This window comes from Sitophilus oryzae, unplaced genomic scaffold, assembly GCF_002938485.1.
Source record: "Sitophilus oryzae breed Bouriz unplaced genomic scaffold, Soryzae_2.0 scaffold_1590_pilon_pilon, whole genome shotgun sequence".
Classification (NCBI taxonomy): domain Eukaryota; kingdom Metazoa; phylum Arthropoda; class Insecta; order Coleoptera; family Curculionidae; genus Sitophilus; species Sitophilus oryzae.
Window position 1 is genome coordinate 901959 of NW_022146270.1, and position 19269 is coordinate 921227.

Genomic DNA, 19269 nt, shown 5'->3' on the forward strand with positions numbered 1-19269 from the left:
GTCAACAACAGTTCGTCATTTCCAAGCTTAACTAAATGACTTTTTTCGATCATACGAAATATTCAGTACCTATAAAATAATTGTTATTTTTGTTGTTTATTCTATGTTAAACTCGAATAAATTTTCAATACATAAACGCGGATTTTTCATCCAAAGATATTTTGATCAAACCTTACAAATATTACACATTTTAATATGGCAACACTGTCGCTTTCAGTTCGATATGCTTTTGCGTCTCTGCCTCTGCTTTCGCTAGCTGAATTAGAGAAAAGGAGTGTCTTGTACGTTGGCCGCAGAACGGATAGAGGCTCCACCGTACAGCACTTGAAGCATAAGGGGAAATCAAATCAGCCTTGTCACGAATTTGCCCATCAGGTTGCGTATCTTCCTAATTCTTTCAATCAATGCTACTATTTTGTTTTTTTGCTGCCATATAAATAGTTGCTCCTGTATCGATCTACCATTAATTTTTATAAACTATTCAGTAATTTTTTTCGTTTATAAAAAATATTAAAAGGTGTTTCTATTAAACGAATTTCTCGCTAATTCTAAATGCATCTACAAATAATATAAAATAATCAAAACCAGAAGACCATCGAAGAATCGAGAAAAATAATAATTTAATTGAAAATTAATCAATGTTCAAAGTATAGTTGTACACAGTAGCATTATCAGTTATTAAAATATTTTTCTATCTAACAAGGTTCTCTAAGTGCATCTACAAATAAAAAAAGGTATTCAAAACAATAAGACTTCGAAGGTTGCATATTGTTTGCGGCCTTGGCATATTTCCGAACACCACGACAGTTTTTTTTAATATTGTGTTTGTACATTTCATTATCGACGATATTGTTGAGGTGTTAATAAATGTTTTAATTTTCTGTTGGAAACCTTATAGTAGGGGAGCCCAAGCGGGTATTTTGATAATTACACAAGCAACATAACATAGACATAGCAAGAATAACATAAGGGGAGAAACATTGCACCCCCACCTTACATGAACCTTTTATACAAGGTCGTGCGTATAGGGTAGCCAATCAAAATAGTAAAAAAATGATCACTAGAAGATCTCGAGCGCCTCAGGTTAAGGTAAGGTGAGTTAAGTTATTACATGCAGAAAAGTGTGCATTTAGATAATTTGACGATTTAAGCGTGACATAAGAAAATGGAAAAGTCACAAATTTGGACGAAAAAAAAAATTACAACCCTCGAGAATATCCAGGTGAGGGTTTTTGGCATCTCACCTGGACATTCTCGAGACTGGTTATTTTTTTATTATTTTAAAGGATACATGGCAATCACAGGAATAACGTAATCTGCCGATTTTCACAAGCCGAAGTAGCTAAAATCATCAATAAAGGGTGGTGCTGAGAATTATATAATAATAATAATAATAAATCGTCTTTATTGTACTATAAAAAAAGATAGTTACAATTTGTGGGCGTAAATATATTTTTACTAAATCTGTCATAAATTTTGGTTGCGTCCAAATTCCAAATGGTCAGTTTTTTGAATAGGAGCTTCTTTAGGGTTTACTTACCATCGCTTTTGAATATCTGATGCGCTCGAGTATTTTTTTTCTTTTCTCATTTTCTGTCCCTTCGTATGGCCATTCCCACTACGCAAGCAGATTAATATCCCTTCGTGAACAAAAACACGTGTTTTATGTATAATGATTTTTAACCATCGTTGTATTTTTAGACAAGTCTGTTTAAGTAGATACAAACTATTTTAATGATTGATTATTTATTTTTTACAGGAATCATAGTCCAACAAACGAAAACCACAAGCGCAGTCTGGAAAGTGATGAGACTCCAATTAAAAGACTTAAGTTAGATATTCAGGAAAACTTCAATTCTCGAGAGAAAATAATCAACGAATTCATCGAAATTGCGGAATGCAACAATCTGGACCAGATACAATGTTTCAGCGAACAGATTTTGAGCGAGATCAGGACACTGAACGAAATGGCTAAAGAAAAAGTAGGTACTATTAAGTCTTAGTAATTCCAAGAGTGCTATCTAAGTAGAGAAGCCATTCACAGTTTATTTTTAAACTATCACAGCTGTGAATTTGTTTTATTTCGCTATTAAAATATCACTGGTAGTGATTTTCAGATTATAGTTGAGAGTTGGAATCTTTGGTGTTACAACAACAAAATAAAACACTAATTTACCAAAACACTTTACTTTTAACACTGGACGCGCGTTTCTCTAACTAAATTAGCATAATATTTAGGATTGGTGCATTTCAGTTGATTTCAACAAATTCCGACCGCAGCGCTTCAACGACAAAAATCAGAAATGATCAGTGCGTATCTCATGCCGCCGCCGCCGCGGCGCCGCCGTCATGTTGATCGCATTAAAATAATATTGAAATCGTGGTTTTGTCATAATATTTAAGTATTTTAGTTTTTTGCTAGTGCAGTTATTGAGACTATAAAACACTCAGGTACGAGGTTTGTGTGATGTAACGCTATTTCGGGTAGCAAAAATAAGTGAAAAAGAATTCGAACTAGGCGTCGTGTTGTGTTGTGACAATTTCAAATGTTATTAAAATTGCCGCAAAAATGTTACCGCGTAAAGGAGGTCGTAATTACGGCGTTGTTGGGTGCAATTACATTCAATAATATTCCCAGATATTCAACTCTTCCGAAATGTTATAGCTTCATATTTTCTCACACCGATTTAATCAAAAGCAAAAATGGATTCAAGCAGTTCGACGAAACAAGTGAGTAAACAAAGTGCTCGTTACATAATCAAAAAATATACTGTGCGAGGATAAAATATAATTTGCATTATTAATGGTATACTTTTTTTGATCGACTAGTGATTTTGAAATGTTTTATGAACATCTTCTAAAATTATAATTATGTACATTTAAATAAAAAATTTCGTTATAGCCGAAATAGGCCCAATTATGTCCTATTAGCAAAACCGGTGATTAATGCTCGCTACCTTAGTTGATTTCTTTATTTCATATTTTACTGTTGTCACACCATAGGTTCCAACGTCACTGTAATAATGGACACGTTGTATAAATACCTTTCTATTTAAAAAGTTTAATTAATTTTTAGAGCATTAGTAATAACAATAATTAATAATATATACTAAAATTTACTAGTAATATCATATAATATAAAAAAAGTATTTTCATAATTTTTAAAATTATGAGACGCACTTATTTATGTTAAATAATTTTAGGAATCCTCAGAAGTAAATCCTCTCTTCATTTTAATTTATTTTCAATGTTTATTATGCATTTTTTAACAATGAATTTTGATGTTTCAGGAACGGGAATGGAATCACATCATCCACATGAAAAAAATCAAAGAAGAGCTTCTGATTCGAATTCAACGAAAGAAACAAGTCATTCTCATAAACGACAGTGATCTCAGTGACTTTCAGCCAGAAATTAACGGTATGTCAAATAACATTTAGTAGTGCAATATAAAATTACACTACTTTGAATGTGGTAGACAATGATTCAGTATTGAAACTAAAAGAATTTCAGACCTTGTCCTTATTTATTTTTGGATTAACACAACGTTTCGTTAGTTTTTTTTAGATATTTCCGTACTAGGATTGCTAAAAATGATGTTTCGTGTTTGCAATAAAAACTGCCTCTTTAAATTTACGCTTTTTCCAATGAGGTTCCCTGTGAACAACCCGAACTTCTGACCACTTTATATTGTGCTGTTTTGACCAAACATGGTCCGCAATACCTGACTTCATTGTTTTACCTTTTTGTACATGTTTTTTTGTGCTCTGAGTCTTTGTGCGCTTTGTGAAATCGTACATTCAGAGGACGTTTAGTCTCTCCAATATACGACTCACCGCATTCACAATACCTGATAGATACACCCTTTCTCTTGTTTCAATGACTCCCGTCTTCTTTTTGTTAGGACACTTCTTAGAGTCGATCCAGATTTGAAGACAGTTTTAATTTTGTACTTTTTGGCTATTCGCCTGATCTTTTCTGACGTTCCTTTTCCATTTCATCATATCATAAATGTTTAATTTTCTTTAAAGTTTCATCAATCAAGTTTCATCAAAATCGCCATTTTCAGCTTATTCAATCATTTCCAGTTATAGTGTAGCCTCCCTTACATATTTAGATACTCTCTTTGTAGTTGGGTCCATCATTGTTGTCTATTGTTGGCTATACGGGCACAAGTTATCCCTGCTAATTTCCTAATATCATGGTCCCACCTCAGGTTTGGTCTTCCTCTAGGTCTCTTGAGTCTTCGTGGGTACCATGCTGTAATTTTTGTGGTCAATCTGTTGTCTGTCCTTCTTGCCAGGTGTCCTGCCCATTGCCATTTGAGGGATTTGATTCTGTGGATGACATCTATTACCTGGGTCTTTTGTCGTATCCACTCTCTTATTTTACTGTCTCTCTTGGTTATTCCCAGCATATTTTGTTCCATTAAGCGTTGTGCGATCTGCAGTTTCCTCTTAATGTCCGTTTTAAGTGTCCAGGTTTTGCATGCATAGGTTTCTTTAAAGTTTATACGCGCTTCCATCCATAGAATTATTACCAAAATAAAACACTAGTTCACCGCACAATACACTAAATTACTTTATTTTAACTCTAGACGTGCGTTTCGCCAACCACTGTTAGCATCATTAACAGATAGGTAAACTAAATTATGATTTAGAAATTCAGCATTACGATAGACATCCGATTGGTTTTCACATAGCGGGACAAAAACTAGCCAAACGAGACAAACCAATCAAGCGTAACAAAAAATTACCGATACTATAGAGCAATAGGAACAGAGAACTAGAAGGAATTTGACCATTATCTCTGTTTGGTTTGGTTTGGTTATTTTTTACATTTATTATTAAACTCTCATATGCATCTAATTGCCTATAATTTGTGAGGCGTGTTGAAACTATTAACATATACAATGATCTTTATCAACAATATTTTAAACATTACAAGATTTATTTGCTCTATCTCTATCATCTCTTTATTGATGCATAACAAATCATATTATAGCGTCTTTAATAACTTTGTTTTATTTATAATCTATGGTATTTCAGGTCAGTTAAGTCTGCTCAAGTGCAACCAAAAATCTAGTATTTTAAGAAACGCCAACATGGACAGATCCAAACAGAAGAATTTTATGCAAAACAAGGCTCAGATGGATATAAATACTTTGGATTTGAGACAAAAACAGAGGCCTACGTTGGATGTTCAGTCGATTATAGCTGACCATAGGTCAGTAATTTACTTCTATACCGATTGGGTCGACCCGTGGTCTGGATTATAACATGTAAGACAGTGATGGAGACAGCTCAATGAAAAATCGAATCTATTAAAAAGAGAAAAAAAAATGGTTGATACGTTTCGTCTTTGCGGTATTGCCGGATTTTGCATCAAAATTTCAAACAGCCGCAGCTGTACGAGAATGACAGGTGTTTGAATCTTGTACAAATTGTATTAGTTCTACGGCGTGTAACCCGCGACACTGAGTTTTATAGCGAAGCTTTACACCTTAAAATGCGATTACTAGCACTATTTCTGAACTAATCTGAACAAACCAATGAACATTTCTATGGTATTTGTAAAAAAATGACTGGAGATATTTTATTCCAAGTTTTGAGGCAACAGAATAATTGAGCATTGCTAAATAGCTTAAAGCTTAGATATATTATCCTCATTTTAATAGTATACATGAAAGTTTTTAAAATAGTTTACGAAGCGGCAACATTGTTTGTCGCTTTTTATTTTGTCTCTCTGTCTGTCAACTGGTCATATATATATATATATTTATCTCTGTCGTGTGCATTAAAATACAGACTACGGAAATAAAGTGACCAATATGGTATAGTCATAATATATTTAGCCTAAGAATTTAATTATTCGGTTTTCTTACTTTGTTGTATTACTTTGCTTATAGAGAGGTCGTTATTTTTTTAGGCAAAGACATCCTGAAGTGATTCCGAGAAGAGGTAGGAGAATTAGACATTCGCAAAGTGACGGTAAAGGCAGTGGTATTTTGGGATTTTCAGGTGGCAGTTTCAGTGTAGGACAAAAATCAGAGCAGGACTCCAATTCAGAGCTGGGATTTCTATTAAGCCACATGAACGGGGTAAGTTTAAAGTGACCAGACGTCCGTCCTTATGACAGACAATTCGTTATATCCATCCAAAATGACATTAGTGTGCAATATTTAAAGACAATAAATTTTATATTTCATTTTACAGAATCTTGAAAATTCGAGATCATCAAATTTAGAATCTTACGTCCAGGACAACACATCTTACAAGGACATACTACTCCAATTTGCCAAGCTGTCGCAAAAAGAAAGAAACGAATTGCAGATGCATTTACAAAATAATACCAAACCTCCTCCACCATACCCCGAAGTAACAGTTCATCCTGTCACAAGTACGAGCTCAGTTACACCTACAAATTCCTTGCTGCACGGTATATTAACTAAGGTAGGTAAACATATTTTAGAGAAATACCGTATGATCGAGAAAAAACGGCGTCAGCGATGGCTATGGAATGAAGATCGCTGTCATTTTATATGTAAATTTATATGGGAAATATCATCGATGTTCATTTCCCCCAACAACCCGGACGCCGTTTTTTTTCGATCATACGGTATAAAATAGTGTTTAGACTCCCAAAAAAATTTTTAAAACTGGTTAGAGATAACCATCCATATATATGTTATCATAATGTTGTTTATCATATTATGTTATCAAATATTCTTAAAACGAAACATTTAGATACTACTAAATTATTAGAATCATTTAATCAATGAGAATAAATAGCTTCGTTCCAACACACAAATCTCTACTCCTCTAGAACGGTAATAAGGAACTTGTCCAAAAAATAAAATCATTTAAAAAGAAAAATTCCAATAACAATTAAATTACCTGAGAAATAAAGGTTTAAAATTTGAATAATTTTACTTGCTCTTAAAACGCTCCGCCATTGGTTGTGACGTCAGACCGTTGTAGCTTGATCCGGTAACCGTAAAACAACACGTAAAATAATAATCAATATTCGAGCATTGAACGTGGTGTTTGCTTCTTTTAGGAGAAAGTTTTGTTTAATTTTGCTTGATTTGGTGGTTTGTAATTATATTAAAAACTGAAAATGGTTGATACGGGTTTTATAAAGGGACAATCAGACAATTTACCTAGAGTTGATATGTTTATGACTATCATTCAACATTTGGAGGATTTTTGTTCAACCAAAAAGTCACTGTCACTATCATCTTCATTGAAACGATTTTCACTACTTCTTACACTAAAGGGACTGTCATAAATATTTTTTAGAAGATTGGTTTCTTGTTTTTTCGTGATATCTTTATTATAAATTTTAATTGGAGACAAGCTAACGTTAGCTCCCAAATTTATTTTGCACTGCACTGCTTTGTTTCTAAACATTACACGTCGGTGGGCTTGCACGGAAACATCCCTTTTTAACGGAATACTTGTTTGTGGCAAAATAGCATCAACACTTTCCAGGTCCATGTCCTATCATGTGTTATTGGTTGGGGGTCGCTTTGAGGACTGACACTTGTTTGTAATATTCCTGGTATAGTTGTGGTAGAACAGGAAGCTTCGTTAACAAGTCTTCTCTTTCCCCTCTTAACAGCTGCTCATCTTGGAGGAACTGAAAATGCTCTTTTTCTGTCTGGCTGGCAATCAAAAATGTGAGGAACTACATGAGATTTCATTATTCTTTTACCACCCATCAGTTTAACTTTACATAATTATCCATATCTTTGGCAATCTGAAACAAAAACATAACCTACAAACATAATCAAATATTTATTAAAATTATGGGTAGCTAAGTAATATTTTTACTAGATAGGTAGGTACCTATAGTACCTATATTTAAATAAAATTAGTGGATATTTTTTATATTGAAGTACGTATATAGGTAATAGAAGATTACAACTTTACTGGTAATGTAACAAGTTTACCTAACCCTAATATTTATATTTTAGGCATTTATACGTACATTGAAATGATCTTCACAAGCGTGAATGTTTGTGCTCTTCGTAGAATAATCCCCTACGTATATTCTACATGCTTTTAGCCATTTTATTCGTCGCTTTTTATCTTCAGGTACGCGAGTGAAAATGTTATCTGCATTTTTCACAGTTGAACTCGTACAGAACGGAACAATACAGTATTTATACCCAGTATTTCGAGTATTTTCCATAGTAAATAAAAAAAAAGAACAATAAACACTGAGGCTAACGATGCAAATTCGGCGAAAAATCAAGAGGAATAATGCTTGAAATGGCTGTTGTTCTCGTATGGTACGTATACATTGGTGCGCTGCGCCGCGAACGCGCAGCGCGCGCAGATCTTTGGCCGTGCGTTACTTTTATTGTTTTAACGAACATCCCGCGAACATTCGTTTCTTCGTTAATCATGTCTCTATCGTCCGAGAAGAACTACGCAATTTTAGTGATGAGTAGTGCGACTCTTTAAACACTCCATTAATAAACAATATTCAAAGAAAAACACAAAAAAGGGAATTTATTCAAAGAAAATACACATAGTCACTGATAAATGCGCGTGGTGTCTTTACCGGCCGTCCCAATTGAACAACAAACATAGAAAACGGAGCGTCGAAAAACCGACTGGAGATAGTTCGCCGCTAGCTGTTTGCGCGCAGAGCACGCGCACGTTGAAAACACGTACCAATAGAGGCGAATCGGTGCGCGCGCGCCGCTCGTTCTCGGCGCGCCAATGTATACGTACCATAACGTGCCGGATAGTTTACTGCGGTATGACGGCACAGCGGCTGCCGCGCTTTTTGCTTTGTTTGAATGTGACAGGTGGTGATTCCAACTTTAAAATTATTTATTGTGAAATAAGTATTGCGATTTAAGGGCTGATATTTGGTATAATGTGTTTTTATACATAAACACACACATTTTAGTAAAATAAAAAAAATGGGCATGTTCCCTATTGGGATTGCCGGGATCGGATTTGTACGCATGTGTCGACTTGGACAGTTCTATTAAGATACTAATATTAAATGCGGGTTTCAAAGGTTTATGAATTGATTTTAGAATCCCGTGGTTAGAATCAAATTCATAACCTAATTCCCTTAAACTGATTCTCCCGTGGTTGGAACGCATCTTGTCCATTGCACTACATTTTATTATATATCCATATATTATGTTCCTTCACTTTATTCCAGACTACATCGAAACCGACGGGCAACAGCGGCAACCCTCCAAATCCAAACAGCAAAAGCACCTTTAGCCCAACATTAGCTAGGTTGCTGACTGCTCCAGAGAGAGGAGCCGCCAATCAGTTGACTTCAACACCTTTGATATCAGGGAACTTGCTGAATCCCAGTACGAACATGTCGATATCGGAAATATTCTCCGGTAGTAAGGTAACGTACTCTGATATAAGAAAATACCATACGATCGAAAAAAAACGGCGTCAGCGGTGTCTATGAAATGAAGGTCTAACTGCCATTTTATATGTAAAATTATATGGAGAATACCTATCATCTATTGTCATTTTTATGCCAAGTGGGCGCCATTTTTTTTTTTTCGATCGCTACATAAATAAATAAAATAATAAAATTGGTTAGGTTAGATGTCCAATACTATCGATATTTTGAAGTATCGATATTTTTTTACATTTACAAACTAATCGAAATATTGTCAGCATTGTTTTAAATGTTTATTAATCGATACTTAATTGTTAACCCCAAATTACAAGATTATAGACTGTATTTAAAAAAATAAAGTTGATGATGGTATCTCGGAAACAAAACGTCAGATTTGTAATTTAATAGTACCATCTTATAAAAAGATAGCCCGGCCGTGGCTCCAGCTGAAGTGTTCTCTAGCTCCAGCACGGCTCGACTGTACGGTAGCATTATTTGTTTGAATAAAAATATTTATCTAAATAGAGCGACCAGCGAGCCGCCACCTCAAGGAAGGCAATGGAAAACCACCTTGAGTATATTTGCCTACTAAGACCTCTCAAATAGTGGCGTTGGGATTCGGCGATAAACTGTATAGGTCCCGTATACTTGTGTAACACTGATGACATACATCACAAGTGCATGCGAGAGGTCGCCAACACTCTGTATAGAGCATGGCACGGAGAGAAGATAACAAAATAAAAGTGACAATTCTGAAATTGCATTTATTCTCAAATAGGATCAGGCAAAATTAAACACGACTTTACAATAGTTTGTTTTTTTCCAGAAGAATTCGGATATCGATCTCTCCTCTATCTCCTTCTATCTCCTTGGTTTCTCATGGTTTCCCATTCCTTATTTTTAAAATCACCTGGATATTTTCGAAATTTTTATATCGATATGTTTTTATAAAATGAGCATTCCTAATGGTAGTAAAAAATTTAAATTTAAAAATGTTTTAGGCTCGAAATGAAATTACCATAACCCCTGTTGGCAGTAGTCAGTACGATTCAGGATCAAAAGGAGATTCGGTAGGTTTTAGTACTATATGATCGAGAAAAAAAACGGCGTCAAAGACGGCTGGGGTCATCATGGGGACGGATTGTCATTAATCGATGACAATTTTGGAGAGGTCAAGCCCTAGACATCGTTTCTTACGGCCAGTTAGCCTTAAAAAGGTTGTAGTTTTTATTTTTATATTGAATAATAATGATGTTTAAATAGTGTAGTTTAAAATTCAAGAAAAGATATTTTTTTTTGAAATAGATTTGTGTATCTTACAACGTTCTATCCTTTTTTAATCTTATATATTTATATAATAGATAATTAGTGTTAATTTTTGACAAGTTTTGTTTCGATTTTTAGTAAAGACGTCTAGAGATTGGCGTCGCCAAAATTATCACCGATTGTTATTCCCCAGCCGTCTTTGGCGCCGTTTCTTTTCCCATACTAAAAATATCACTAAAACACATAATATAAGAATCATGACTCGAAAAAAAAATCTTTAAAATCTCAGAGATATAAGTAAATCTAGAGAAATTCTAAAATATTTGTTGATAAAACCGTTACTATAAAAAATACAAAGAATACAACACTTGGATGCGCTAGTTCTCCGTTCTTATTTTATTTATCTTTTCTAGCTAGATGACGAGGGTGAAGAACATCCCGACCGACTGATAATCGACGAAACGTCTGAGAACTTAAGTTCTAGAGTTAAAGACGACAACAGCTCAGAAAATGGAGATGACATTCCGCAGTGTCAGGGGTGCAATCAAAAACCAGCGCAGTTCGTTTGCGCAGGCTGCGGTAACCAGTGGTACTGTAGTAGGGACTGTCAAGTAAGTCGACTTACCTATCAGTTTGTTTTTCCCACAAAACCACAGCTTATTCATTACGCAGCTGCCCCAGAATACAAAAAGACTGAGCAATGAGTTCTAGACAGCTAGAAATGGTATTTTATATTCTTACTTTAAAGATAAAAAAAGGAAATTTTGAAATTTATTTTTTCAGATTTCAGCTTGTTTACAAGCTCTCGTTCTTATCAAGTTTAGGATATGTCGATGGGATATTAGAGGTGGGAATTCTAGTTCCTTGGGAGGAACTAGTTTCTTAGTTCTAGTTCCTCCAGAGGAATAGTTCCTTGAACTAGGTCTTTAGTTCACAATAGTTCCCGACTAACATTGACATCCCCCTTGCTTGCTAATGCGTTTCGTTGTCAGTCAGAACTATTCACCGTATGATCTGTATAATATTTATAGTGTACGGAGATATAACGAGACGTGTAATTGTGTATGTTAAAAACATATAGGTCTGTAAGTTTTATTGCAGATAAAAAATAAAAAACTCAAATCAGAATTTAAAAAACTATATCATAAATCAATTGCAATAAAGCAGCAAAGTATTGACTCTGCCTTACTTTATATTTTAACACGCTTATACACGGTGAGTCTTAAATAATTGCAAATATTTTTAGGGGTAGTATATTTCGACCCCAGAAATACGAATACAAGTTTTTTCGCGAAAAAAAAATATTGAAAATTTGGAATTTTTGGAAAAAAAATTTGGAATTTTTTTTAGTTTTTGGTTGAAAAACATAATTTCTTAATAATATGGCAACATACATAGTAGATTAAATTTACAAGAGAGAAAACCCACAAAAGATCCAGTGGTTCTCAAAAAAATGTTTTTTTGGAAATTTTCAAAATATAATAACTCGGTTATTTTGGACTTATTTCAAAAACGGTAAAGAGAAAATATGGTTCTTTTATCGAGATCTACCAGCCCTGAAAATATTTGCACTTATTTAAGACTCACCCTGTATTAGAACGCCACTGATCAGCCGAAAGTTAAGTCAGCCATATTGAATACTTCATACTCCTTAGTTCAATGACTAAAGAATACAAGGACAAATAGCAACCGAGACCAAACTGTGACCATTCTTCCAAACAGTGCCGTGGCACATATTTTTCTTAACATAGCCGCTTGAAGCGATATTTATATTTTTGGTAAATATTTTCACTACGCCTTTGGTGTGTCCTGTCGTATCATACTTATTAATTACGAAAAAAACGTATTCAAATGTTAACAAAAGGTACAAAACTAGTATCGACGTATAGCACATATCAAGTACATATAATATCAGAAAAATAATTATCGAATTCAATAAAAAAACGCTAACAGGTGTAGTGGACTGTTTATTTCCTTATAAAACGTAACTCCTGGCTCTTTCTTATCATTGTGCCTTTTACACTTGAAAGCTGAACAAATTACCATTGTAATAAAGTTTATACAAAGTTCACTACACACAACCAACTATTAAAAATCGCTAAAATTGTCGCTGATGACCAGCTGATGATTCATTCGTTATGTCCAAAAAAATGGCGTCTAAGGTCACAAATTCTGCTGCAGCCCGTATATGGCCGTTACATGTCCTTGTATTCTTTAGTCATTGCCTTAGTTTTTTTGTTAAAGTAACCAACCACAATAAAACATAGCAAGCTGTATTGAATAAACTGTAGTTTTGCCAGTAAATAACTTTCTATATTAATTGATTTTATTTAAGTTCTTATGTTTTTTAATAAATAGTTTGCACATTTATTACTATTTATTTTGCAGGTTGCTGCTTGGGACGAACATTCAGAAGTATGTTCGGGATAAAGATAAATTAAAGTTTAAAAAACTACTCCTAGAAATTTATTTATTTTAATTTAAGCTATAGATATAAGGAAAATTGGCCAGATTAGTTTAATAACGTCAAATAAATTTGAATAACGTCATAAGGTATACGACTAACATTACAGGAGTCCTAATGATTCCGCTCCTTTAATTTCAACCTTATGCATTATGCGCATAAGGTGGAAAATGAAATTACACCAATCTAGTATTTTGTTTTTAAGTATTTAGACAGTTTTGTTCTACTCTTATTCTATTCTATTAATTAAAATTAAATTTCTTTTATTTGATCATTTAGTAGAAGAAATATTTCATAAATATTTCGACTAAGAGCAAAATAAACAAATAACTTGTTTGAGACAGCATAATATAGTCTTTAAACAAAGTATATATGTCACGGCTAAAATGGATACTTGGCTAGTTTTCAAACTAGCCAGCTATTTTAGAAACAAACAGCACAACCAACACCACGAACTGACACCTAACTTAACTCGGCGTATTGTTAGTTGCATATACCATGACGTCACTCTAATTAACATAATTGAAACAAAATGAGCTCATTAAATAAGAAATATCTGATATAATTTAAGTTAAAATAGAATCTTTTTTATAAACGTCAAAAATTAAACAGAAAATACATTCCCTCCCCCAAATAATATTGTTTAAAACTGTCACTTGTCATTTAAATAGATATACAGTGTGGTCAGTCTACTTATAAACCTCTCCCACCCTGTATATGAAAAATATTGCCAATATAGCTTCATAGAATAAATCAAATTAAAGCTTGCCAAAGAATCCCAAAGAATTTAAACGGACTAGAATCTGATATCGATTCATTTTAACTAAACTTTGACTGTAAACATTGACTTAAAAATTCATTTGACCATCATTTTGTAGTTGTGTAGTATCACCCTGCATTCTCTCGGTCTATTGTTTTGTACAGGTGGTCCCAAATACGAAGGACAAACCAGTAATATATGAACTAACCATAAAACACTTTTTTCTTACATGGTAGATATCTATCACCTGTTAAATGTTTTATCTCAAAAAATGAGACAGTCTGTAAATTACATTAGACCATAAACTAATCAAAAGAATCATTAATAATCAAAGATTTTCATAGCATTGAAAATTTTTATCTATTTTTAGAAAAATTACTTTTCTTGGTAAATATGCCATTCGGTTTGCCATAGAAATCGTTACCAACAATATGATTGTTCATTTTGATATTAACTTTTTTACTTATTTAATACCAACTAAGGTGATTTTTAGCTATAAGTTTTTTTTTATTTGTATATACCTATTTGTTAATTTATTTATTATAGATAGAATCGTATTAAGGATCTAACTCTTAATTAAGAATGATAATTATTCATATCTTGTTCCATTTATTTAAATATACAATTGCCCAAATAGTATTCGGGAAATTTCGGCAGCTTATTTTGAACATAAGTAAAAAAGTTCGTATAAACTTATGTCCGAAAATTCTTCGTTTAAGAGATACATGGTGTAGAATTTTAATTTTTGTTTCAATTTTTTCCACATAATTTCTGAACTAAACTCAATATTTTGATGAAAATTAGTGTCTGTGTGTTTTTTGATATGGTAAATTCAATTTCGATGCCAATATGGCTCCACCTACATGTTTTTAATTGTTTTGAAGAGTAATAACTTTTCGTCCGTACCTGTATTACACTATTGGGTTAGGTTAAGAAAAAAAACGTATTTCCGCTGTGCTTTACGTAAAAATGGTCTCTTAATAAAAAGCGCTACGAGTAATGGTTCTCAAGATATTTGGAATGGAAATTATCAATACATGTCATCATTAACAAAAAATAAGCATGTTGTCTGGAAAGTTATTTGACTTGTATGATAAATTTGGTAATTTTTTTTCAACAGTTTCTGTTGAACCTTTGGTACAATTTCCAAATTTACTATTTCAGTTTAATAACTATCCAGTCAACAGGTTTAATTTTTGTTGGTGATGACATGTATTGATTATTTCAATTCCAAATATCTGGAGGACAATTGCTCGAACAGTAGCCATTTTTACCAACAGACTTTTTTACGTATAAATGGCGAACATATTTATTTTCTCTCTCAGTAATGTAATGCAAGTACGAACAAAAATGTATTACTCTTTAATGGCCGTTTTCCCAGCACTTATTAAGGTAACTTTACGTTAAGTGCCGCTTTGAATGTGACTTTTTAAATTCGCTTTTCATATTCAAAGCTCCACTTAACTTAAAGTAACCTTAATAAGTGCTGGGAAAACGGCCATAAACAGTTATAAAAACTTGTATGTGGCGCCCCCTACAAGTAGGAGTTAAACTAACATTGGCATTGAATTTCTCATGCCAAGGAATATCCATATATCAATTTTCATCCAAATATCAACATCAGTTCAGAAATTATTTCAAAAACAACTAAATAAAAATTGAATTTCTACACCCTGTATCTCCGAAAGGGGGCATTTTATGACATGAATTTATATAAACTTTTTTTCTCATTTTTATCTGCAGAATATGTTATTCCCGATTACAATTCGGACCACCCTGTAGTTTGTATTAATTTCTACCCTAGATCATATACAAGGTGGTTCAAGGTAGATGATAGAAAGATGATGATAGAGTAGAGATTCATTTCTACCCTAGATCATATACAAGGTTATTACAAGGTAGATGATACTACAAAGTGGACCACCCTGTATACTATCTTATACGAGTATAATCTAGGATATGTATATAGCCTATCCATCAAAAGAATATAGGACTACGCACTACACTTATTGAAGATATAATTCTGAAAAAATGAAACGATCTAAATATGACATAGATAATTGTCACTAATGTCATATATTCTATCGCTGGACATACTATAGCTGTCATTTCTGATTAAGACATGACATAATATTTCTATCTTAATCACAAATGACAGTTGATATCCCCTAGTCAGTATTTAGTGTTAATAATGTTAATATAGAAGCAAGTGATATTTTTGTAATGGTAGCTGGAGGATTTCAAATATAGAATAATCAAAAATAAATCAAATATCACTTGATTCTAGGCCAGAAGAGATTTTTCAAAATGAATTCAAAATCTAGATCTCTTCAACTGATTTTAATATTTTTTGAGTAGATTTTTTGAGTAGTTTTTGTGCAAGTGCCATCAGTGTATATAGATCGTAAGTAGATGATAAGTTTACGCAATAGAGACTATAGTTTTTTGTAAGATACAATTCTGTGATATCCATAAATGGATCAAACATATTTAAAAATCTACGCGAATATCTTTTGTATTTCAATATATGTTGTTTTATTTTTCATCCCTATTTATAGATTCATATATGATGGATAAGCGACGAATCTAATATGAATTAAAGCTTGAATTTTAATAATCTGCTGATAATAACCTATTATAGTTAGCAAGACTTGTGTTTGCCAACTTGTGTTTAAAACAAAGCGTCATTTATTATTGAAAAAATATCGATATTTTGATGCCATGTCGATTTTTTGGCACGTCCATAGACTGACATGAAGATATTAATTTTTAACTGTCATAATATAATCAAGGCCTATGATCAAGGCAATCTATCATCGTAAATTTAGGATTTCCTTTTCCTTATTAATAAATAAACCCAAATAAACTTTAAAAAACGATTTGAACCGCGAAAAAGATTTTCAAAAAATAAAGATTCTATTTTGAGAAAATCGAAATAAACAAATCATGTATCCTGATGTATCCCTTTGCTTTTCTCCTAATAAAATGAAAAACAACCTGGGAAAAGATTTAAAAAAAACAAACAAAAATAGATTCACCGCGATTATAAATAATCCATCACAGTGTGACCTGTGAGTGTGACAAACAGTCTAACCTCACTTCATGGCAGTATTCGTATCTTTGCGTTATCGCTTTATATTAAGTACAAAAACATATTTTTCATCCTCATTTATTAATTTTAAGTCAAATATTATTAGGAATTCGCATTTAAGAAGTATGTCTGTCCAAGTATCCGATAGCAGTTTAATAGAAAAAGCCAAAACCCTAGCACCACTATTCAGTTCAGGAAAACACAAAGGTCAGGTAATAATTATAATAAAAACACCCAGAAACATTTTATTTATATTGCAATATACATTTCTTAGGCTGGAAGGATTGGAGTCTTTGGTGGAAGCATAGAGTTTACAGGAGCCCCATATTTTTCCTCAATTACAGCTTTAAAAGTCGGTGCTGATTTAAGTTATGTGTTCACAATTAAAGATGCTGCTGTAGTTATCAAATCTTATAGTCCTGAGTTGATGGTTTTACCATTTTTAGATGACCCTGATGCTATAAATAAAATTAAACCATGGTTAGATAGGCTTCATGTTGCACTTTTAGGTAAATTTCTGTTTTTTTTTTAATACTTATTAACTGAAATATTAATGTAGGGCCAGGTATGGGTCGTGCTGACAGTACAAAACAAACTTTTGAGGCAATTATATGTTTATGTCGGTCGAAAAACAAGCCACTTATTATTGATGCCGATGGTCTGTTTTTTGTTGCCCAAAATCCAGATATCTTAAAAGATTATCCAGCTCCAGTGATTTTAACTCCTAACAAAGCAGAATTTGCTAGAATTGTGGGCGATTCTAATCTGGAAGGACCTAAAGTTGAGAGAGCCAAACCGTTTTTAGAGAAAACTGGTCCTAGCGTGACTATTTTCTGTAAAGATGCCGAAGATGAAATAATAACCTTAGGAAATACAATTAAAGTATTAAATAATTAAAAAAAGGATTGTTTAAGTGAAAACAAATACTTTTTTAGTTGACAGGTGGTGGATCTGGTCGCAGATGTGGAGGCCAGGGTGATATGTTAGGGGGAGCAATGTCCACATTCCTTACATGGGCTCTAGAGAAAAATTTGCCTCCTGCCGTAGCTTGCTTTGCCGCTAGCAAACTGACGAGAGACTGCAATGCTCAGGGATTTGTTAAACACGGTCGTAGTCTTGTGGTCACTGATATGATCCAAGAAATTCACAGTGTATTTCAAGAGAATTTTGAACTGAAATAACAAGAAAAGATTTTTATACAAATAAGCTTTACATGGTTGATGTGTGGTTATGTATATATTTTAGTAATTATAATATAAACATTTAACATAAATTTATTGATTATATGTATAGTCACTTATATCCTTTTGCTTTTATTTTCTTATCCTAACTTTATTCGTTATTCTTAATTTCAAATATTTAATAAGGTTTCTTAAACCTCTTGAAACCCATTATTTTGCATGTTTTCTATAGTTTTTTTTCATATGTACCGTATGATCGAAAAAAAAACGGCGTCCAGTTGGCTGGGAAATGACGATCAATGACATTTCCGATATAAAATGACAGCGATCTTCATTTCATAGCCATCGTTGACGCCGTTTTTTCTCGATCATACGGTATTCCAATTACATCCTCATAAAAAGCTGATATATTTTGCCTAGTTTCAAAATTTTATAATTTTCTTTTTCAAATCAAGTGTATGAGAATATAAATACTTCGCTTGATATTCCTATTGTATATTAAATGTATAAACTATAATTCCCCATATTTAGAGATATTCGGTATTTTTTGAACTACTCCTTTCATTCTGAACAATTACATAATACTTTCAGATAAAAAAAAACGTTCTCACATTTTTCATATGTACGCCATCGTCATATTTTAGTTAACAAATTTGTATTACTTTAATTACGGTTTTATTTTTAGGGGTGTTTTTAATAATGCACACCAAGCATGTAAAGACTACCTAAAAGAAGAGATCTGGGTCATTTCCAGAATCCAGAACTGCAAGCTCATAGAAAACTTAAGTCTTTTTTTTTATTTAAATCATTCTCATATCATTCTAATGACTTAAGTCATTTTTGGTTTTAAGTCATTAAAGCCGACAAGTCTTATTCATAATGATTTGATTTGTAATTTAAATCTTTATACCGAAATAAAAAAAGATTTAGGTCTTTTTAGAAAAAGAATTAAGTCATTAAGAAGATTTCAGTCCTTTTAAAAAAGTTTATGTCTTTTATATATTAATAAATTAATAATTAAATATAATAAATGTAAGGAGAAATGAGGTAATATCCTGTTTTATTTTATTTATACTGATTTAGTAACTCTTTAGATTTGGCTTATTAACGTTAA

General features: G+C 32.7%; 2 protein-coding genes across 8 annotated transcripts in view; both read left to right on the forward strand.

Annotated features, from left to right (window-relative positions):
* The window catches only part of LOC115879963 (putative leucine-rich repeat-containing protein DDB_G0290503), a 48369-nt gene extending 31962 nt beyond the window's left edge, over positions 1–16407 (forward strand). For 6 of the 7 annotated variants that reach the window (XM_030897033.1, XM_030897036.1, XM_030897035.1 and 3 more), the window contains 9 exons: positions 1760–1982; positions 3291–3420; positions 5049–5226; positions 5929–6100; positions 6216–6452; positions 9190–9390; positions 10395–10463; positions 11073–11270; positions 13048–16407. In XM_030897033.1, coding sequence (XP_030752893.1) covers positions 1760–1982; positions 3291–3420; positions 5049–5226; positions 5929–6100; positions 6216–6452; positions 9190–9390; positions 10395–10463; positions 11073–11270; positions 13048–13089 — 1450 coding nt within the window. In that variant the 3' untranslated portion in view covers positions 13090–16407. The remainder of the gene's footprint in view (positions 1–1759; positions 1983–3290; positions 3421–5048; positions 5227–5928; positions 6101–6215; positions 6453–9189; positions 9391–10394; positions 10464–11072; positions 11271–13047) is intronic. The other variant, XM_030897034.1, reaches the window with a different exon arrangement.
* Positions 1–18276, forward strand: part of LOC115879964 (ATP-dependent (S)-NAD(P)H-hydrate dehydratase) — a 62373-nt gene extending 44097 nt beyond the window's left edge. The window contains exons 2-5 of the mRNA XM_030897041.1: positions 17081–17186; positions 17249–17483; positions 17534–17856; positions 17910–18276. Of these exons, the coding sequence (XP_030752901.1) occupies positions 17081–17186; positions 17249–17483; positions 17534–17856; positions 17910–18155 (910 nt within the window). The 3' untranslated portion in view covers positions 18156–18276. The remainder of the gene's footprint in view (positions 1–17080; positions 17187–17248; positions 17484–17533; positions 17857–17909) is intronic.
* Positions 18277–19269: the final 993 nt, after the last annotated feature.